The 20,337-nt window shown below is 46.2% G+C and overlaps 1 protein-coding gene across 2 annotated transcripts in view; it reads left to right on the top strand.

The window, feature by feature from the left end:
• LOC146859819 (uncharacterized) overlaps positions 1 to 20,337 on the top strand; it is a 518,852-nt gene that overhangs the window by 131,566 nt on the left and 366,949 nt on the right. For both annotated transcript variants that reach the window (XM_085643565.1, XM_085643566.1), the window contains 2 exons: positions 15,493 to 15,615; positions 16,998 to 17,111. In XM_085643565.1, the coding sequence (XP_085499691.1) occupies positions 15,493 to 15,615; positions 16,998 to 17,111 (237 nt within the window). The remainder of the gene's footprint in view (positions 1 to 15,492; positions 15,616 to 16,997; positions 17,112 to 20,337) is intronic.

Below are 20,337 nucleotides of genomic sequence, written 5' to 3'. Positions count from 1 at the left end.
GCTACCACCAGCAGACATGTTTCTGGAACCCTGGGTCGCGAGCCTGCTGCTCTCTCAGGCCTTAAACACTGCACATCCTAGGATGAGGTGCCAAGCCTCCTCCCCCAAACTGGGCAGGGTTCACGAAGGGGAAGCTTCAAAGGTCTTCTGCCTTTGTGAGCTTCCTCGGACCACTTGCTGCTCTCAGCAACTGGTCCCCACTGGTTCTGACCCCCACTTTCGGCGGGAGAACCAGTGGGAAAAACAAGTGAGGAAGAGAGATGTGCCCACCTCTGCCAACTCCACCCCTCAGGTGGGGGAGGCGAGGTGAAGCACAACTCTCAGTCCACGCCATCTTAAAGATGAGGGGGAACTCAGGCAACCAGGGACAGGCTCATGCCCCCCTCCCACTGGAGGGTGGTATAATGGAGGCATACCCACCCCAGTGAAGGGACCCATTGGTCCCTGCCTTTTACCTACCTGTGACGCCCCTAAATCTAGTATTTAGGGGCACCCCTGAACCTTGCTTCCTCAGAAGGACCGAACACCCGTGCATTAGCTAAAAAGAGGAAGACGCCCACTGACTTGGTCCCAGCCCTAATGGCCTGTCACCCCCCTCGAACCTGCTCCTGCGAAATCCCGGTTTGTCCTGCAGCCAGCAACCTCGAAAACCCCAAGGACCTGCCTGCCTTTAACTAAAAAGACTTCTGTGAACACCAGGTTTGTTAATTTGCAACCTCTAGCTCCTGTCGAACACCGCGGATCCGCCACACTCTGCACCCGCCCTCTACGACCCGAGCTCGAGTGGGCAAACACCACAAGGAGGTCACCCCGGCGATCCTGACCCGAGATCCAGCGACCTCTCACCTGCCTCAAGCCTTCATTCGATACCTGCAGCTTATATCCAGAAGGCCCCCATGACCGCGACTAGGAGCTGGTTAGAAGATCCGACCCCAAAAGGCACTCTGCACCCGGCCACTCTAGTGTCACTGAGGGTGTAACGAGATTGCATCCTTGACCCTGGGAAAACCCTTGTTCTAACCCCAGAAGCTCAACTCCAAAGACCGATTATTTACCTGGTAACCGTTAACTTAATTTCTCGCCATAGGAACCTATTGACAAGATGGCCGCTGACTGATTGCTGGAGTCAGTCGCCTCAAACCACCCTTCTCAAAACTTGTTTAAAATCGGTGAAAACTCGGCGAAAGTATGGAGTAACCTGGAAAGGATGTCGGTATGAATGGTAAAATAGATCTCTCCTACCTGAACGTTGAGATATTAGCGCTCCGGTGGATCACCAAGACTAGAGTATTACTCGGTAGCGGTTTGTTTGCTTATCGATGTAGAAATTCTTTGAGAAGCCTCGATAGAATTAAGAGCACTATGCCTCCCAAAGCGTCAAAACCATTGAGAGATGCAGCGACGACCAAGCGAACACAACCGCCAGTAGTGGATATTAAAGAAAACTCCGTTGGCCGGACGGCGTCGATGCAGCGCAAGGGAATGAAGTTGGCAGAAGTAGGTCATAATAATGGCGGTGGAATTGACGGAGCTCAGGAGATCGCTGCACCAAAGGGAAATGCGGCAGGAAAGGATCCAACTCTTAGACAGCCCTCTGTCAAGGAGTCGTTTGCAGTAAAGATTCCAGAATCTCTGGACCCCCCGGCACCGCAGAGAGTAACGGCTTCGATAGGCTCCGAATCAGGCGCTGAGTCAAGCCGGAAGCAGCGGCAGAGGCAGTACAAGCAGGGGGACGCTGAGACGGATGCAGTTTGCACGAGCGAAGCGGGCGCAGAGCCACGGAGTGAACTTCCCGACGGAGTACAATCACAAGGACCAAGTAAGATGGCACAAAAGACACCGCCACAGGCATTAAGGGTGGCTGTAGGTAGAGATGATGGTACAGTGACTGGGGGCGCAAAAAAGGGAGGCATAGCAACTATAAGGAAAATAATTAACATGGCAGGTATGCCTGAAAAGACGGTCCCTGCAACACCCGATGGGGAGTGCTTTTTTTCTGTGAATGAGGACTCTGGATCAGAGTCTTATCTATCTAGTGAGCTTGGTGATGTAAGTCAAGATGTAAGTTCTGCCTCTGACTCTGATTTTGATACCGCCGCTAAATCTTCTATTCAGAAAGCACCACCAGGGCATGCAAACCCCCAGAGAAGTAAAAGGCGAGCTAAAACAGACCCCTCAAACAGCCCCCAACCTCAACCTAATGACTCGAAACATTGTTGGGATTATTCTGCAACGGCCTCACTATATCAGGAGGAAGAGGTTGAGGGGGGAGTCAAAGAGGTAGTGAGTGAGGGTACACCAACACCCTCATTGGGTCTACTGTACGAGACTCTTATTCAGATGCAGGTCGAGGCCAGAAACGAGAGTCGGAGAGCTAAGGTGGCAACAAAAAAGATACAGAGCTCCATGAGGAAAATGAATAAACTATATGAGGAAATGGTGGACAGAGTGTCACATGTGGAGGAGCGTACAGCTAGGCTAGAAGATGACGTTTCTCGCTGGCAGGCTTTTAGAGATTCGCAAGAGAAGATGTCAGAGGACATAAGATGGAAACTGGAGGACTATGAAAATCGACAGCGTCAGAACAACATTAGACTACTGGGGGTTGCTGAAGGGTCGGAGGGAGAGAGTATAAGGGCCTATGTAATAAATTTGTTAAAGGGGGCTTTCCCAGATATCACCAAATGGAATTGGGAGAACGAGGTGCAGAGGGTGCACCGATTTCCACTGCTACAAAGAAGGGCATATGGGGATTCGCAGACTCTGAAACCTAGAGCTATCCTTATATACATCGGAAATTTCTTAGCCAGGCAAGATATTTTGGATAAAGCAAGACCAGAGGCTAGGCGTAGCTTTGAGGGTACACATTTTTCGCAAGACCAGATTTTTGTCATGCTACGGTGGAGAGGAGGTGGCGCCTTAGGCAATTGATAGCCCCAGTACAGAAGTTAGGCTACGAAGCGTTCCTACTATACCCATCGAGACTCAAGATTATTGTTAATGGAAGTGTCAAGATGTTCACCTCTGAGATAAAAGCTCAGTTATATATTGATGAGCTTAAGGGAGAAAAGGTGGGATAGGCGATTTACCGATATTATATTTTTAGTCAGGAACTATAGGGTTGGTAACTCTATTCATTTTTAATTTAGGTCTCCTCCACCTGAGATATTGGTTTCCACATAAAGGATGAGTATTACTATTATTGGTGGGGGGCGAGAGGGAGTAAACAGGTTAATACTCTTTGAGGGGGGGGGGGTGACACGACTGCTTCTTTCAAAAGCTACCACACATAGGTCATGGTTGACCTATTTGCCTGTAGATGGGGGCGGGGGTAGGGGGGAGGGAGAGAAGCGGGTGCTCGAGCGGTTCGAGTAAGGAAGGGAGGGTCAAGGGAGGGGGGGGAGGGGGAGGGTGGATGGCTTTGTAATTTATGCATTATTCACAGCATATACCATTTTGTTCGTCTGTTAATATTTTTCAATGTTTATTTAAGCTATCTTAAGGTATTGGTTTTTCTAAGTAGGGGTACACTTGATGTTTTTTAATGTCATGTAGAATTGCATCAATTAATATATGCGGACTAAATGATATTAAAAAAAGACTGAGAGCGGCTGCTCTAATCAAAACACTTCGGGTAGACATTTTGTGTCTTCAAGAAACACATATTGAAGGAGGGAAGGGATATCTCCTGGAGCAACTGGGTTTTCATCTGTTTGCTTTTTCAAAGCAGGGGGTAAGGAAAAGGGGAGTCGCAATCCTAGCTAAGGACAGGGACTTTGTGGTGAATAGAAAAAAAGAAGATCAATGGGGGAGGTGGGTACTGGTGGAAATAATATATAAGGGAGAAAAGTGCACGGTGGCTACACTATATGGATCTACTGAGGACGATCCGGAGGTTTTTCAATTTTTAGATACTGAACTGGCTCATTGGCCAGAACCCATAATATGCTGTGGTGATTTTAATATACATGATTCATGTAGTTCATTTGCGCAAGAAGGGGGGAAATACACTGGTAGAAAGAAGAAGACGCACAGGGCCTTGTCTGCCCTTGTACACCATAATTCTTTAATTGATCCATGGATTAAGCTGTATCCCCATAGGGAAGGTAGTACTTTTTTTTCCGCACCACACAAAGTTATGGTTAGACTTGATTATTTTTTAATTTCTAGCACTCTCACTACAGGATTATCAATGGAAAAGCAACCTAGGATCATTTCAGATCATAATCCCCTGATTTTAGCAGTGAATTTAGGGCAGACTTAAAGGAAAGTATCACAGTGGACATTTGAGAGAGCACTACTAAAAGACGATATAGAGAGCATATGAGCACATGGATAAAGGGGTTTTGGGATATGAATAGAGGAACAGCATCCCCAGGAATGGTTTGGGATGCTTTCAAAGCCGGTATTAGGGGGGAGACTCTAAGTTATGCTGGTCACAAACGTAAGATAGATAAGACTAGATTGGACGATCTGATTAAGGAGTTGGGGAAGGCGGAAAATGAATTGGTACAGGGAATTCGATTAAAACTACCTTTAGAAAATCTTTTGCTTAAAATTATGGTGATTAAAAACAAAACCGTGGAGAGCATTGCCACAAAAGCAGCAGTTGGCTATCTATTAAGAAAAGAGAATTCATATGAATTAAGCGATAGAGTGGGGCATATACTAGCGGTCCGCACAAGACAGAAAACAGCTGCGGCAGATATCAAGGAGGTTTTAGACGGACAGGGTAACCTGATTTCAGATTCTGATACTATTAGAGAAGTTTTTAGACAATTCTATTCTGATTTATATTCCCGAGAGAGTGGAACTTATATAAATGATGTTGAAGGGTATACTAATAATATAGCCTCACCAAATCTCCCGCAGGAAGAGAAAACATTCTTAGATTTAGCAATACAGATGGAGGAGGTTTAAACAGCACTGAATAGTCTCCCTTCAGGCAAAGCGTCTGGCCCTGACCAGATTCCACTCGAGTTCTATAAGGTCTTTCAAGATATTTTCATTCAAGACTTCTTCGATATCCTCAGTTTAGCACAGACAGGGGAATCAGTTCCTAACTCATGGGGGGGAGCAGACATTGTAATAATCTTGAAGAAAGGAAAGTCTCCGATACTCCCCGGATCTTATAGACCAATTACGTTAATAAATGCAGATGTTAAAATATTTTCTAAAATTTTGGCTAAAAGATTGGGCAGAGTCATTGAGAGGATGGTTAGTCCATCACAGCATGGATTTATTCCGGGGAAAGGCACCACCCACCATATTAGACGGTTGGTGACACTATTCGATGCAACAGAAGTCCTGGGAAACCCTATGGCAGCCTTATTTTTAGACACAGAGAAGGTGTTTGATAGGGTTTCCTGGGATTACCTCTGGGCAATTATGAGATGGTTTGATATAGGGGAGGGATATATTCGTGCAATTCAGACACTATATAGGAACCCTATAGCCAGGATAAGGGTCAATAGAGGGTACTCTTCAATAATCAGGATAAGCAGAGGGACTAGGCAGGGGTGCCCGTCATGCCCATTACTATTTGCCCTCTTTATAGACCCATATTTACGTAACCTAGAGGCTAATGCTAAGATACCTGTAGTGATGATTAATGGAAGAGCGTGTAAAATACTGGCATACGCGGATGATGTAGCCATTATAACATCTAATCCATCGGAGGCTCTTAGTGAGGTGGAATATGAAGCACTCCGTTTCGGACACTTGTCTGGATATAAAATTAATAGCACTAAGACACAGATTGTTAAAAATAGATATACGTGCTGTACTGACAACCGAGTTGTTAGTTCAGCAGTATATCTCGGTGTACAGCTTTCCGCAGAGGTGGAGAATGTGGTAGAGCAGAATATGGCCCCCCTTATAGCAACTGTACGATTAGATTTGGAACGTATGAATAACCTTCATTTGTCTTTGGTTGGGTGTACCAATGTAATTAAAATGTTAATACTGCCGAAATTTCTTTATTTTTTTAGATCTATTCCTCTGTTTTTTGAGGCTAGGTGGTTTCAAATATTAGAGTCAATTTTGAACAGATTTATTTGGGCTCAGGGCAAAACACGCAGGGCTTATAAATGTATATCTCTTTCCAGAGAAAGGGGGGGGTGGGGTGCACCGGACTTTAGATTGTATTATTGGGCCGCAGTGTTACAACATATGCAGGGTTTAATTGGGGGGGGGGGCACATGACTGCTGGGACATCAATAGCTCCCTCGAGGTATATGCAGTAGTTTTTGGTGAAGAAGTCGAAAATTGTTTTTTGAATTGTATTGATTTTTCATATTACAAAAGGACTAGGTTTAAGACAGTTAGTGCAGTTATTAAGATATGGACTGCATTTAGGAAAAAATACGGAATTGGTAGGTTTAACAGATATATTCGACTATATCGGAATAAATCATTCCCGGAACTGATCTTTGCGGATAATGTTATGACAGAATGGGCGAGTAAAGGGATAGAGCAAATAGGAGACATGATGAGCCAAGAGGGAGTAGTGCAGTTTGCGGACCTAAGAACTAAGTACCAGCTGGATGCTAGAAGTGTTTTTAAATATCTTCAAATCAGGAGCTTTCTGAATACTAAGAAAGGGGGGCCCGCTGGGTTTGGGAATAATGCAATTTTGGATAAAATAAGTAGGGGGCAGGGCTGTACAATACGAAGTTTTTATGCAATATTAGCAGAAGCCAAAACGGATGATATTTCTAAGTTTGATAATAAATGGATGGAGAAGCTATCCATTGAGTCGGGATGTTTCCAGGAATCATTGGTTCTTGGATATACTGTTTTGTGCTCAGCCCCACTTCAGGCCCAGCATTATAAAACAATATATGCCCTGTACTATACTCTTGCTAGAATTGTACAATGGGGGGGTACCAGTGGGACGAGTTGTCCAAGATGCAATTCTATAGGAGCTGATATCATTCATATATTTGCATCTTGTCCCCAGTTATATACATTGAAACAGGATTTGGAAATGTTCTTAGCCACACACTTAGGTATTCGTGTCGTATTGTCACCAATCTTAGTACTACTTGGGGTCAGCACAGACCCATCGGTCCCACATCGGGAATTCCTGTTTATAGCAATGGCAGTATATAGATTAATGATTGCCAGGGCTTGGCTGGACACAAGACCTCCGGACATGCACCAGTGGTTGGCAAGCTTATTGGGTGCTTATAATCTGGAAAAAGCAATTTATGCACGTAAGGGTAAAAAAAAGAGGCAACTCGGGTTGAAAATCTGGGAGCCTGTAAGGACATGGAAGGAGGGAATGGTGTTAGCTTAAGGACTTTGGATTGTTTGTTTATATATCTTTTGGTATAGTTGTTTATATACCCATTTATCCTTTTTTTTTATTTTTTTATAAAGTAACGTAATGTCAATACTAACTGAGTTAATGTTGTATATAGGATTATTTTTAAATGTAATAATGCTGTGATCATGATGTATTAATGTTGGAATATAAGGAAAATTGGGAAGAAAATCAATAAAAAAAAAAAGGAACCTATTGACTGTTTTTCTCTGAAAAATGTTTCAAGTGTGGAGTTGATTTGTATGGAAACCTGAAAAATAACAACTGTGCAAAACTGATTTTACTTACCTTTTCTCTAGGAAATGTCCCAGTGTGATATCTAGGCATATCACACTGAGTAGAAAAAGTAATCTAAAAAGTAATCCCAAAAGTAACGTAAAAGTAACTTACCTTTAATTTTCATTGCAAAGTCGATACAAAGTATATGTACAGCATTTCACAGTATTGCATTACCAGTAATTCAAACTGTAACTATTTCAAAGTACATTTACAATTGCATTTCAAACTGCATATATTTTTTTTAACAACAGATTTTATTGATTTTCTGTAGTACCAAGTGGGCTGAGTCCGGCAAGCATTGTATATGTAAATGACAGATTGTAAAGATTTTAGATACTGAAAAATTTCCACCCAGGAGGTCTGCGGAACATCAGACCAAGAACCACCCCCCGGCCCCCACAACGCTCCATACATACCATAAAAAGCAAGATATAAATACAGCAAATGAGTTTTCGTCCACATCTGTAATGATCTATCGCATTAAACTGACGAGTCATGTACTACCAACCATTCAAGAGGGTCCTGGTTTACTGGCTGCGTTAGGAGAGACAAGTCGATGCCTCGATATTGAGCCCACCTGTCCCAGATCTTCCCATGCTTCTGTTGACAACCTCTCGCCTGAAACACCGCAATTTCAGCAGACATGCATTTATCTAAGGCTTTTTTCCAAGTCGCAATACGGGGGGGGAGTAGCCTTCCAGTGTTGTGCAAAGTCCCGCTTAGCCAATGTGAGACCCAAGAACAAGAGGTGTCTCCTATAGCTGTTCCCCCCAATGTCCTCTGTGCTGTGCAGAAGTGTCAATCTAGGGTCTGCTGGGATGTCACATGCCAATACCCGCCCCATGCAAGACAGTATGCCCGACCAGAGGTGTTGCAGTGCCGCGGAACTCCATACCGTATGGAGAAACAACCCTTTGTTCGAGTCGCAGCAGACAAATGTGGGGGCTGAATAGCCCCCATCTTCCAGAGGCGGAGGCGTGTGTAGTATATTCTGTGGAGGTATTTAAATTGGATCAGCCGGTATCTAGTGGAAACAGCAGAGTACCTGGGGCTAGCCAGCGCCTCAGCCCAGTCATCGTCCGTCAGGGCAGGTAAGTCCGCCTCCCACGCTGCCCGGGTCCGATGTATAGTAGTTTTGGATTGTGTAGTGAGGGTTTGATAGATTTGACTAATTTTGTGAGCCCACAGATCTCCCATCAACAACCTACCCTCCAATGGGTGAAATTCGGGTAAAGACGTGAGATGTCGTATCAAGGGGGAACAATGTTATGGCGGAGCAGTAGATACCTATGGAACTGTGATTTGTGTAGGTTAAAATCTTCCTGCAACCTCTGGAAGGACATAAGCGTGGGCACCTGTATTATATCTCCGAGTGTAGATATATCTATATCGTCCCATCTGCGAAACCCCACTAAGGTCGATACAGGCCAATGGTGCGATCCCTGCCAGAGGGGAGTAGCACTAGTCAGCATGCCCCACCAACCCATAGACCTGGCCACCCGCCTCCATATCTGGATTACAGTTCGACAGGCTGAGGGAAGCGCCTCCAAGGACGAGCTACTGCACAGAAGGTGGAGCAGCGGGTTATCCGCCATGAAGAGCCTTTCCACAGCATAGGCTGGGTCTGCCTTAGAGCTATACCACCATTCTTTGATCACCAGGAGTTGCGAAGCCCAGTAATACGCCCGAACGTCGGCTGCCGCGATCCCACCACAGTATGTAGACTAAATACACGTCACAAGTGCCACCCGGACCGCACCCCTTCCCCAGTGGAACCTGTTCAGGAGTGCATTTATTTGGAGAAACCACAACAGGGGGACAGGATATAGGTAATTCTGCAGCCTATAGAGCAAGTGTGGTAGTGGCACCATTTTGAAAATGGCGGACCAAACCATATAGCATATAGTGGTGAGACCACACCGACGTCTCGTCGCGTACCGCGGGAAGCAGCGGAGCTATATTGCGCGACCAAGCTTCGTTGGGACACCGTGTGACATACACCCCAAGGTACTTGAAACCCGCATCCGCGACGACCAGCTGCGAGACCCAAGCTTGACTCCTCTGCTCACCGCATATGGGGAGCAGGATGGATTTGGACGGATTAGCACATAATCTGGAGGTCTCTCCAAATGTCCGCAGAATCTGGAGCACCCGCGGCCCGGAGGCCCAAGGATCTGAAATGAAGAATAAAACGTCATCAGCATAAAGCGCGATCCTAACCGAGCACTCTGCCGACCAGTCCAGCCCTCGGAAGACGGAATCTAGGCGCACCCACGCTGCCAATGGCTCGATAGCTAAGGCGAATAATAGCAGGGAAAGGGGGCACCCCTGTCTCGTTCCCCCACGCGAACCGAGGTGGTGAGGTTTGTATATAACAGTTTCATGTAGGCTGGAAACCGGGGTCCTAGGTTGACAGCTTCTAAGAGTTTAAAAAGGTAGGTCCAGCTCAACGAATCAAACACCTTATCAATGTCTGCTAATAAGACTGCCGCAGGGCGCCCCAGACGGTGGGCTTCCACCACAGTGTTATGGGCATGCCTAATGTTGTGTCTGGTGGAACGTTGTGGCATAAAATCCGACTGATCTGGATGCACCAGGTCTTGGATACACGGGCGGAGGCGGTCGGCCAGGACCTTCCCTAGCAATTTAGGCTTGAAATTCAACAGGGATACGAACCCGGATTTTCTGGAGGACGGCCCGGCTTGAGGAAGACTACGATTTCGGCATGTCGCCAAGCTGGTGGCAGAATACACTGCTCTCAGACCTCTTGTAGCACCTTGAGTAGATGAGGGCCAAGAGTCCCTATATGGGGGCGCATAAAATCGCACGGGAACCCGTTTGGGCCGGGTGCACTTCCCGGGTGTGTATTGGATAGCGCAGTCTGCAGCTCGTCCAGAGAGATGAGATTATCTAGGGCATCGCGCTGTTTGTCCGAGAGGCGGCGAGGAGTGATATCTGAGAAAAAGTCATCTGTTAGAGGTTCGGCTATTACCTCGCCCCATTGAGAAATCCTATATTGGGTCGCCAACCAGGCCTCTCTGGCGCTATCAGTGAGCATCTGATGTAGCTGCTGCTGAACATGCAGCAGATTGCGGCGGGCGTCGGTGTCGGAGCCCTCCACCATTAGGAATTGCAGATTGACTTGTCTATCTTCCAGCTCCTGAATCTGTGCTAGGCAGCGAAGATTTCCCCCCGTGCGATAACTTATATCAGCCCCTCGAATCGTCGGCTTAAATGCCTCCCATATAATGACCAGGGACGGGGAAGTTCCGACATTAAAACTAAAGTAATCGGCAATTGCTAGATGCAACATCTCCTGATACTCGACACCTCTGAGAAGCCAGGGAGACATACACCACCGATAGGGGGCAAGACGGGACTGCAGGCGCAGCTTGAGTTGAATTGGTGAATGATCGTAGAGACCCCGGGGCAGGATGGAGGTATGTGTCACCCTGTGTATATAACTGTGAGGGACGAACAGATAGTCCAGGCGTGAAAGAGTGGGGTGGACTGATGATGCATATGTAAACCCGGCTTCGGAGGGATGAAAGGCCCTCCACAAGTCTGCCCAGCCCAATGTACGTTTCAATATGTTTACTTTGGATCTGGGAAGGAGAACATCTAATGGTCTAGCCCGCCACCTGTCTGAGGGACCCATGATGTCATTCCAATATCCACCCAGAATCGTCAGGCCTCCAGGGAGATCTCCCCATAACTGTGTCAGTTTGTCGATGAAAGTCTGGCCCAGCGGTGCAGGGGCGTAGACGCTTCCTATTGTGATCTGCTTACCGGCTATGGTACCAGAAATAACCTTAAAACGGCCACCTGGATCCAACCAGTGTTGTGTAATCTGGAGTGGAACTCTGCGGTGAATAAGCACTGCTGTACCACACGCCCCCCTCGTAAAGCCAGAGTGGTACACTGTGGCAAACCCATATCGGGAGAGCCAAGGGGCTTTATTGCCCAGAAGATGCGTCTCCTGTAGTAGTAGTATGTCGGCCGAATATCGTTTTGCCAAATGAAGCAACGCCCCCGTTTGACCTTGTTCAGTAAACCCCGCATATTCCAGGTAAGAATGTTGAGCTCCCCCAACGGAGAATCACCTGCCGGGTGGGCCATGTCTAGTCCTCAAAGTGTAGTGCGATAAACGATGTGGGAATGACAGAGCATAGAGGTGCATGCAAACAACCCCCCAAACCTCCCCCCCTCACCTCCATACTTCCCAAAACAAGGAGTATCTGTCGCGGTGGAATCTCGTCCCAGGCCCCAAACATGATGATCCTAGCGGTTCCCCCAATGGATCCCCCCTCCCAACATCACCCTACATAACTCAAAACGTTCAGGGCTTGCTAAGTTCCAGGACAAATAATAGAGACCCCAGCCCCCAGGATCTAAAACATCCCAACATGTGGCCGCCGCTAGCGACTTGCCCATCCGGTGAAGAGGAACAGGATAAAACAAGTCTTAGACACCCAGGTCTACCTCAGTCCTCGGTATCCGTCTGACTCTGAGCACGCCAATTGGAGCGGGATCTATTACGCCTAGTAGCTGCATCTCTGCCCTGTCGACTGCTCCAGTGTGAGCCCTGGGAAGAGTCTGAGTCTATATGGGGTGGCGAGTGCAGCTTGAGGTTGCGTCTCTCGTCTGTCCACACCAACACCTCCTCTGGGGTATCAAAAAAGAATGTCTTGGTATTGTAGATCACCTTCATGTAGGCGGGAAACAGTAGCGCGTAGAATAAGTTGAATTCTCGTAGTCGTCGCTTGGCCGCCACGAAGGACTGACGCTGCAGCTGAACCAACCGGGTGTAGTCCGGAAAGACCATGATAGGATGGGATGGAACTCGAAAGTCATTTTGTCTTTATGGAGCCGGGAAAAGCAGAGGATGGCATCCGGGTCAGTACAATTGAGTAGCCGGGCGATCACGGGCCTCGGACACTCCCCAGGCGGCGGCTTCTTGGTCAGAGCGCGGTGTGCCCTCTCGATCACAAAGCAGGGAGACATGTCCTCCGGGGGTAGCAACGCCTTGAGCCAGCCGTAAAGGAAATTGTCCATTGACGTCCCCTCACGGCCCTCCGGGAAACCCACTAGGCGGATATTGTTGCGGCGGGCACGCCCATCCGCATCTTCGACCCGCGCCACCAGCTCCTGGGAGACCATGGTGGATACAGTGTCCTCCACAGTGGATACCCTTATCTCCGCTTTAGTGATTCGGTCGACCGCCTTCTGGAGATTCTGGCGGAGGAACGACACCTCTGAGCCTACTGCCCCGATCTGTGCCTCGAGGGCAGTTCGCGACTCGTTAATTGCCTCCAGCAATGTTGCCGTGTCTGAAGATAGGCCCTCCGTAGCCTCCCTTGCAGCGGAGACGGTGGTGGTGTAGTGGTCCATGGTGTGCTGTTTGGAAGCCGCTGCACCATGTTTGTCTTTACCCATGGCCGCTGGAGGATCAATCCGAGAGGGTCCGCACCAGATCCGCCCCCACCGCAGACAGGAATGAAAAGGAAGTCAGCAGGAGAGAGGCGTGCGGCAATCCGCAGTGGGTGTCGCCCCACCCCGGTACTGAACGGAGGGCACCGCACCAGCGTCTCCAATAGTCACACACACATAGGCTCTGGTGGATGTATTTTGTCCGGCCCTCAGATCTCTCCGGTACGTCGAGAAAGACCCACCCGGGCGCCACAGAAGGGCCTCCTCTCGGGAAGAGGGCCGACCACGGATAACATGGTCTGGCCGCACACCAGCGCCGCAAGCTGGGAAGGCGCAATTCCTACTGCCGTATCTCACTCCCCAGGGAAGCTGGCGCGGGAGGCAGCAGCGGAGCACCGCACAGTAGGCACTAGTGATGGGTCAGGCCACACGCAAACAAGACCCAAGGCCCCAGACGACGCCAACCCTCTGCAGCAGGACGGTCCTCCCAGAATAATGCACCAAGGCCGGTCGAGATGACTACCGTCCTCAGTGCACATTTGCCAGTGCTCACCTCCAATGGCAGACTCCGCAGCTCCGGGTGGGTGGGCAGGCAGTCTCCGGTGATAGCCGGGCCGGCCAGGCTCATGTGGTAATCAGAGGGCTCCAGGCCTCGTGTGAGCCCCGCCAGGCCCAGCGCCTCGTCTTTGCAGGCCCGATGTGCAGGGAGTGGGGGAGGGGCACCACAATGGCATCGCAACGATGACGCGGTCTGTCCGTTCCATCCGCACACACAGCCGCCCTCAGGGTCGGAGCAGCTGCCCGCGCACACCAAAGGCCTCCCCGGACAGGGCCGCGTCCGCCGCAGCCGCCTCCTCGGTGGTTACGATGTTCGGCAGCCGCAGCGCAGCCTCTGCCGCTCTGCGCCTTATGCGCGGCTGCCTCCAGTCGGGTGCAGGAAATGGCTACCCCCGTCCCTCCGCCACCGCCAGATCTCGACAACAGGGTCGCTGTATGCCCCACGGCGAGTGACCCACGGGAATAGCCACTGGGGTCAAGGATCATGCAGGATTCTGGCCCTGGAAGGGAGTGAACTGCGGAGCTCTACGAAGACACATCCGCCATGTTCTTCAAATTATATATTTATTACAAAGTATTTATTAACTTAACTGTGCCAGGCTTGCTTGGGTTTAGGAAATAAAATAACTAAACGAATATTTCTATACAAAAACAATTGGTCTGAAGTTCAGTCTTTGAGTGTGTGAATTCATTTTCTGACTGAGTGTGTACAACAAATGCTAAACACTGTCCTCTGATACTGCCTTACTGCTCGACCACACTACCACAAATAGAGAGTGAGGTGCTATCTTACTTTACCGCTGCCTATCTTTGGGGATCCACTGGACTCTGTGCACACTATACCTCACTTTGGTATAGTATATACCGAGCCAGCTTCCTACACCAGTCTTTTGGGTTCCATTATTTTTTTCTATGCTGAAATCCGAACCTTCTGCTTTCTTGACTGAAGTACTTTCTTTTGTCAGGGATCCTTCTTGCTAGAGGGAAGACAATTGGCTCTATTACTAAGAATAATACATACATCTGGGTGGAGAAGGTGATAGATTGAAACTTGTTTTCTGGCCCCTCTGGTTAGCCATTTGTCAGTCAGCCTGGCTTCCACTGGTATCTCAATGCATTGTAGTTCTCTTTATACCAGTAACAGTTTTCAAAAATAATTCATCTATGTATTATAAATCTGAATTGCTGCAGATATATTTTGTATTTGCAAAAAGAGGATATATCTCCTTAGCGCTGATGGTATGAATCCATCTTTTTTTTCCGGTTAAAACCATAAAAGATGTTACATATAAATAGCATTACATTACATCACACCAGTTATTTTCTGATAAAATAACAAAACCACTGAAGAATACGATTTTGACTACCTAAACGAATTGCCTCCAAGACCTTGCACTTCACAATTCACGCCCTGTGGAAGTTAAGCATGTCTTTCACCAGTATGTTCCTTCTAGACAGCTGCGTTCTGCTGGTAAAAATCGTTGGTTCCACCCCAACCCTGAAAATTGGAGATGTATTTATTATATTTCATAAAATAGCCAGTAATTTCTTGTTCATGAGGACTTTATGGGTCACATCAAAGTGCTGCACTGCCTCATGCCACAGAACCTTTATAAGGAAATAGTTCCTCATGCAAAAACTCTGACCATTATTTCTCTGTAACTACAACACAGGACATTTGTGATGGGGTAGGTGTGCTTCAAATATATCACATCAGAATGTATGGAAAACATCAAAATGTGTGCAATCTGCTTAGATTGTACTTTCCACATGAAAATGTAAGAACATCTTGACTTGTTCTGGCAGAATTCATACTTGCTGGTTTAAAAGAGTGACTAAATGCTGTGTGCAAACTGTTTATGGGCTAGCACATAAATTACTCATCTGTTTTTTTTCAGATTCGCTTGTTTCAAAATATCATCCAGGAAAAAGAGAAGGAACTGCTAGGACAAGCCCAAAATCATGAGCAGGAACTCTTCAGACTGGCAGCAAAATCAGATGCCAGTGCTGATCTTGAACAGGTGGTTTTTATTTATTTGTTAATGTGTACACAGAGCTAACATTAACCAGTTGTTGTAAAGGAACAAATACATAAACTCGATATTAAATTTAGCAACTGTATACAGTTCATTTCTCAAAATGGAATAACCCTTTTATGGCAAGCAGTGACTGCCAGTAACAAAGCAGTGATCAATAAATTTGACGTACTAGAAATTGTTAATAGGCCCCCATTGCAGCTTCGGAAACGACTGGCTTCCAGACTACACAGAGAACAGTTGGGAAAATAATATTGTGTGGGGAGTAGTCCAGAAAGATTTCAGTTTGATAACCACAAATAGAATATCTAACATTAGTGCAAAAAAAGCATGACTAAGAAACCTGATATTCAGGAGTCTAGAAACAAGAAGTATACTTGTATACTTACCTTCTTTTCATGTTCACTTCTTCCATATTTAGCTTTAGTTGTCATACTGCTGATGAGTGAATATGTATGCTTGTTGTACAAAATGCATTGAAATTACTTTTCATATATTGAATGTTTAAATGCACGATTCATTTTATTTTATCAGTGGTATTGGACACCTTCACTATGAGATCCTTTTACATAGAATTCTGGACTTGTAACTGATCAGCAGGGTGTTACCTGGTTGTTTTTCACAACTGGCGCTTCAGTGAGGTCACACTGGGCTTAGCATTATAAACAGTGGTAGTTAATTGGTACCTCATACTACTAGTGAATACTATCCAGTCTTTTGGGTTCCATTATTTTTTGTATGCTGAAATCCGAACATTCTGCTTTCTTGACTGAAGTACTTTCTTTTGTCAGGGATCCTTCTTGCTTGAGGGAAGACCATTGGCTCTACTGCTAAGAATAATACATACTTCTGGGTGCAGAAGGTGATAGATCAAAACTTTGTTTTCGGGCCCTTCTTGTTATCCATTTGTCAGTCAGCCTGGCTGCCATTAGTATCTCAATGCATTGTTCTTCTCTTTATACCAGTAACAGTTTTCAAAAATAATTAATCTATATATTATAAATCTGAATTGCTGCAGATATGTATTATATGGGCAAAAAGAGGACATATCTCCTTAGCACTGATGGTCTGAATCCATCTTTTTTTTCCGGTTAAAACCATAGAAGATGTTACATACATATAAATAGCATTACATTACATCACACCCGTTATTTTCTGTTAAAATAACAAATCCACTGATGATCCGATTTTGTCTACCTGAGTCAAAGGAGGTGAGATTTAGGGCAGACATTCTTTTTAGCCTTTAATATACAGTTTCTTTCCCAAGCGGTTAGATGGCTTAAGCCTTGTTTCTTATTTATCTTATAAACTTGTATATTACTAAGATTTTTAACACTGCTATTTTCATACTTATATTTCTCCAATAGCTACTAAAAGCCTTGAAGCAGAAACTACACGAAAAAGAAGAAGTTCTGTTAGGAAAAAACCAAGTTATAGATGTGTTACAAAAAGAATTGGATGTGAAGGACCAGCATTTGAAGGTAAGATGATTTTGCTGTTTGTGAAAGGTTTATCAAAACAGCATTAAAATTATGCAGTGAATTCATGTCAGAGCCTTTGTGCTTGTAATAGAATGGTTGTGTCTTGGGGCAATCAACCTAAGCTGTGCCAGCACTTTAAGCTATCTCCAACCTACTGCAGTAGATCCAAGTGTTGTGATGTCTCAACACACATTTTACAATTATAATTGTGATTAAAACTGCATAACCTTGATAGTCTATTAGCACTAGTTTTGTTTATTAAATAATTATGAGAGCGTTCAGTGGAGTTGCACGCTGTACATTTAGATTATATGTCCAGAAGCGTGGTTTTGGTGTTATCTTCCAGCCCTCCTTTGCTTACTTACTATCTGCAATATCCTGATGTTGAAGTACCATTCGGTTATTATTTAGGCATAGCTAATAATCTGAGGAAGTTGATGTAGCCCAGTGATCAAGTTTGTTTCTCTCTGCAAATGTTAAATTTGCAAATGCAAGCCTCTTTGGAAATTTTCCCTTAGCTGTGAATGTTGTTAGCGTGATGCCACATAGAGACTAATCCAGCACATTGATTAATCTTTAATAGATTTCAATAATTGTAGGACCCTGCAAAAATGTGTTATGTTTATTGCATTTCTCACAGCCCCTCTTTAACTTAGGAGCAGATTGGCCAGAGAATATCCTGCAAGGCTATAGTTTTTTCATAATGAATAGCTACTTCTTCTTGGGTTTTGCAATATACGATTAGTTGGCATAATTTGCTGCTGTGCATGAAGACCCCTAAAACATTTTGTAATTAATAAATAAATAAATGACAAGGTCAAGAGTTCATTGGTAATAATGGGGTAACCCTGTGTCCCTCAGAACCTGGGTATTTATGATATATAAAGCAAGTGGTTCTGTCAGGAATTTATCAATTTCTTTGCTCAAAGCACATAATACAATGGCCTTTGAACTTTGGACTTTTCAAAGGCTTGGAAACTATTTTCAACGAATAAAAAGACAATATTTAAATGCTAAGAAAATTTGAAAGGTTAGGCAGAGAACACACCATAAACGCCAAGAATTTTGTCAGAAATGAAATATTTACTTAAACATTAAATGGCTGTCAAAAAAGCCATACAGATACAGCGTAATAACAGTGACCATAGTGCAGAATATGTGACTTATGGTAATAGGTGAACTACAAAGTGCTGTACATATATAATCAACATAATTGTCACAAAGAATAAAGGCACCAACAAATTATTTATTTGCCTGGCCATGTATTGACGCTTGAATTCACGACCCTAATGTTATATTGTATTTAGGTCAGAGAGACTGCATGGACTAGGGTGGTGATCACGTCGACGTTTCGACCCTTGTATATGCGTAGTTTATTATAATTCAAAGGCGGGTCTTCTTCAGGACTGGGGGGTGGGTTGACAGCCGCAACGGATAGGTGTCTGGGATCCTATATGTATAATTGATAGAGATCCATTGGTTATGATTAATCTGGTGGCCAACATCCAAGGATTGTGGTCTGAAATAGTGTAATTCCTTTCACGGATACTCCACCAGTCGGTTGGAGACGTGCCAAATTTTTTCAAACAACGCCGCGACAGGCGATCGTTGAGACCGAGGAGATGCTTCCTCTTCCGTCCGTTTCCTCTTGACAAGTGTGAATATATATCAAGGTCAAGAGTTCAGCATGACAAAAAGCAGTGGACCACCCTCCTAGCCTATTCAGAGAAAATATTCAACATTTTAGGCTGTTAAGTAAATACATTTATCAATATATGAAAATATAAACCTAATAAGTGGCTCACTCTTCTGAATAAAGATGAACCGCCCTTGGTCCCTCCCCCATGGCGTGGGACAGCTCCTGGTGGCCCCCTGCCCTCGGAAACCCACCCACCCCGACGGACCACGCCCAGAACCTCAACATCATTCTAGACTCCTCCCTCACCATGACCTGCCAAATCAAGGCCGTCGCCTCGACCTGCTTCAACTCCATCCGCATCCTCCACAAGACCTTCAAGTGGATCCCCCACGAATGCAGAAAGACCGTCACCCACGCACTTGTACCTAGCAGACTGGACTACGGTAACACCCTCTACGCCGGAATCAACAAAACCCTGCTACACAGGCTTCAGACCATCCAGAACACCGCAGCCAGACTCGTCCTCGGAACCCCACGACACAAGCACATGACCCCACACCTACGAGACCTCCACTGGCTACCCATTGAGAAGAGAGTAACCTTCAAGCTACTCATCCACGCCTACAAATCCCTCCACAACATCGGACTCAAATACCTCAACGAAAGAGTCTCCTTCCACATACCCAAAAGGAAGCTCCGCTACGCCGACCTCGCCCTGGCAGAGACCCAACGCATCTGCAGAACTAGAGCAGGCGGAAGAGCCTTCTCCTACCTCGCAGCAAAGACCTGGAACGAGCTCCCAGTCAACATCAAATGCCCCCCTCTCTTCTCACCTTCAGAAAGAACCTCAAGACCTGGCTCTTCGACTGATCCGGAGCTGCAACCCTCACTCCCCCCCCCCCCCCCCGCCCCTTGAGACCCTCTCCGGTGAGTAGCACGCTTTATAAACCCCTGATTGATTGAAGCAAGCAGCCTGATAAGCTTACATTAGAAGCTCAAAAAAAAAATCCTGCTCCATTAAGAGATTAGGGACTTCCATATCCCATGATGCATTGTATAAGTGGTTGCCTCCTACATTTAGATTTTTATTTTGTCTTTTGATAGTGGGTTACTGGAAGACAGTTTTCAAACACTCAAATTCTGGAGATTTGTTTTGTAAGAATTCCCTTTTTCTTCTTTGATCCATTAGAGGTTGTGTGAATTGATTTTGGGCAATTCCTGGGGTGGTTCTCATATCAACATGCTTTAATTATTTGTGCACATCCAGGGGCGCGGTCGTCCACGCTGCAAGATGGCCACTTGCTGTGCACGCTCTGCTGGCCGAGACCTTATCCGTTAAGAATCCGCACAATCGGAGGGCCAACTCTACATGTGAAGAGCATCTAGAGTGTGCCTAGATGACCGTGCCCTGAAGGAACCGACTGCAACCTGTCCCGGAGAAGTGGGGCGAGCGCTAACAACAAGCGGCCTGGTGACGCGCACTGGGAGACCTGTGGCTGGGGAGGAGCTGAGTGATGATATGAGCGGTCGTGGTAGCCGGCCTGGCCGCCTGGTGGCCACAAAAGATCAGCTGAGAGGCATGCTTTT

This window comes from Triturus cristatus, chromosome 3_1 (genome assembly GCF_964204655.1).
Source record: "Triturus cristatus chromosome 3_1, aTriCri1.1, whole genome shotgun sequence".
Lineage (NCBI taxonomy): Eukaryota > Metazoa > Chordata > Amphibia > Caudata > Salamandridae > Triturus > Triturus cristatus.
This window is presented reverse-complemented; position numbering and strand designations above follow the sequence as displayed.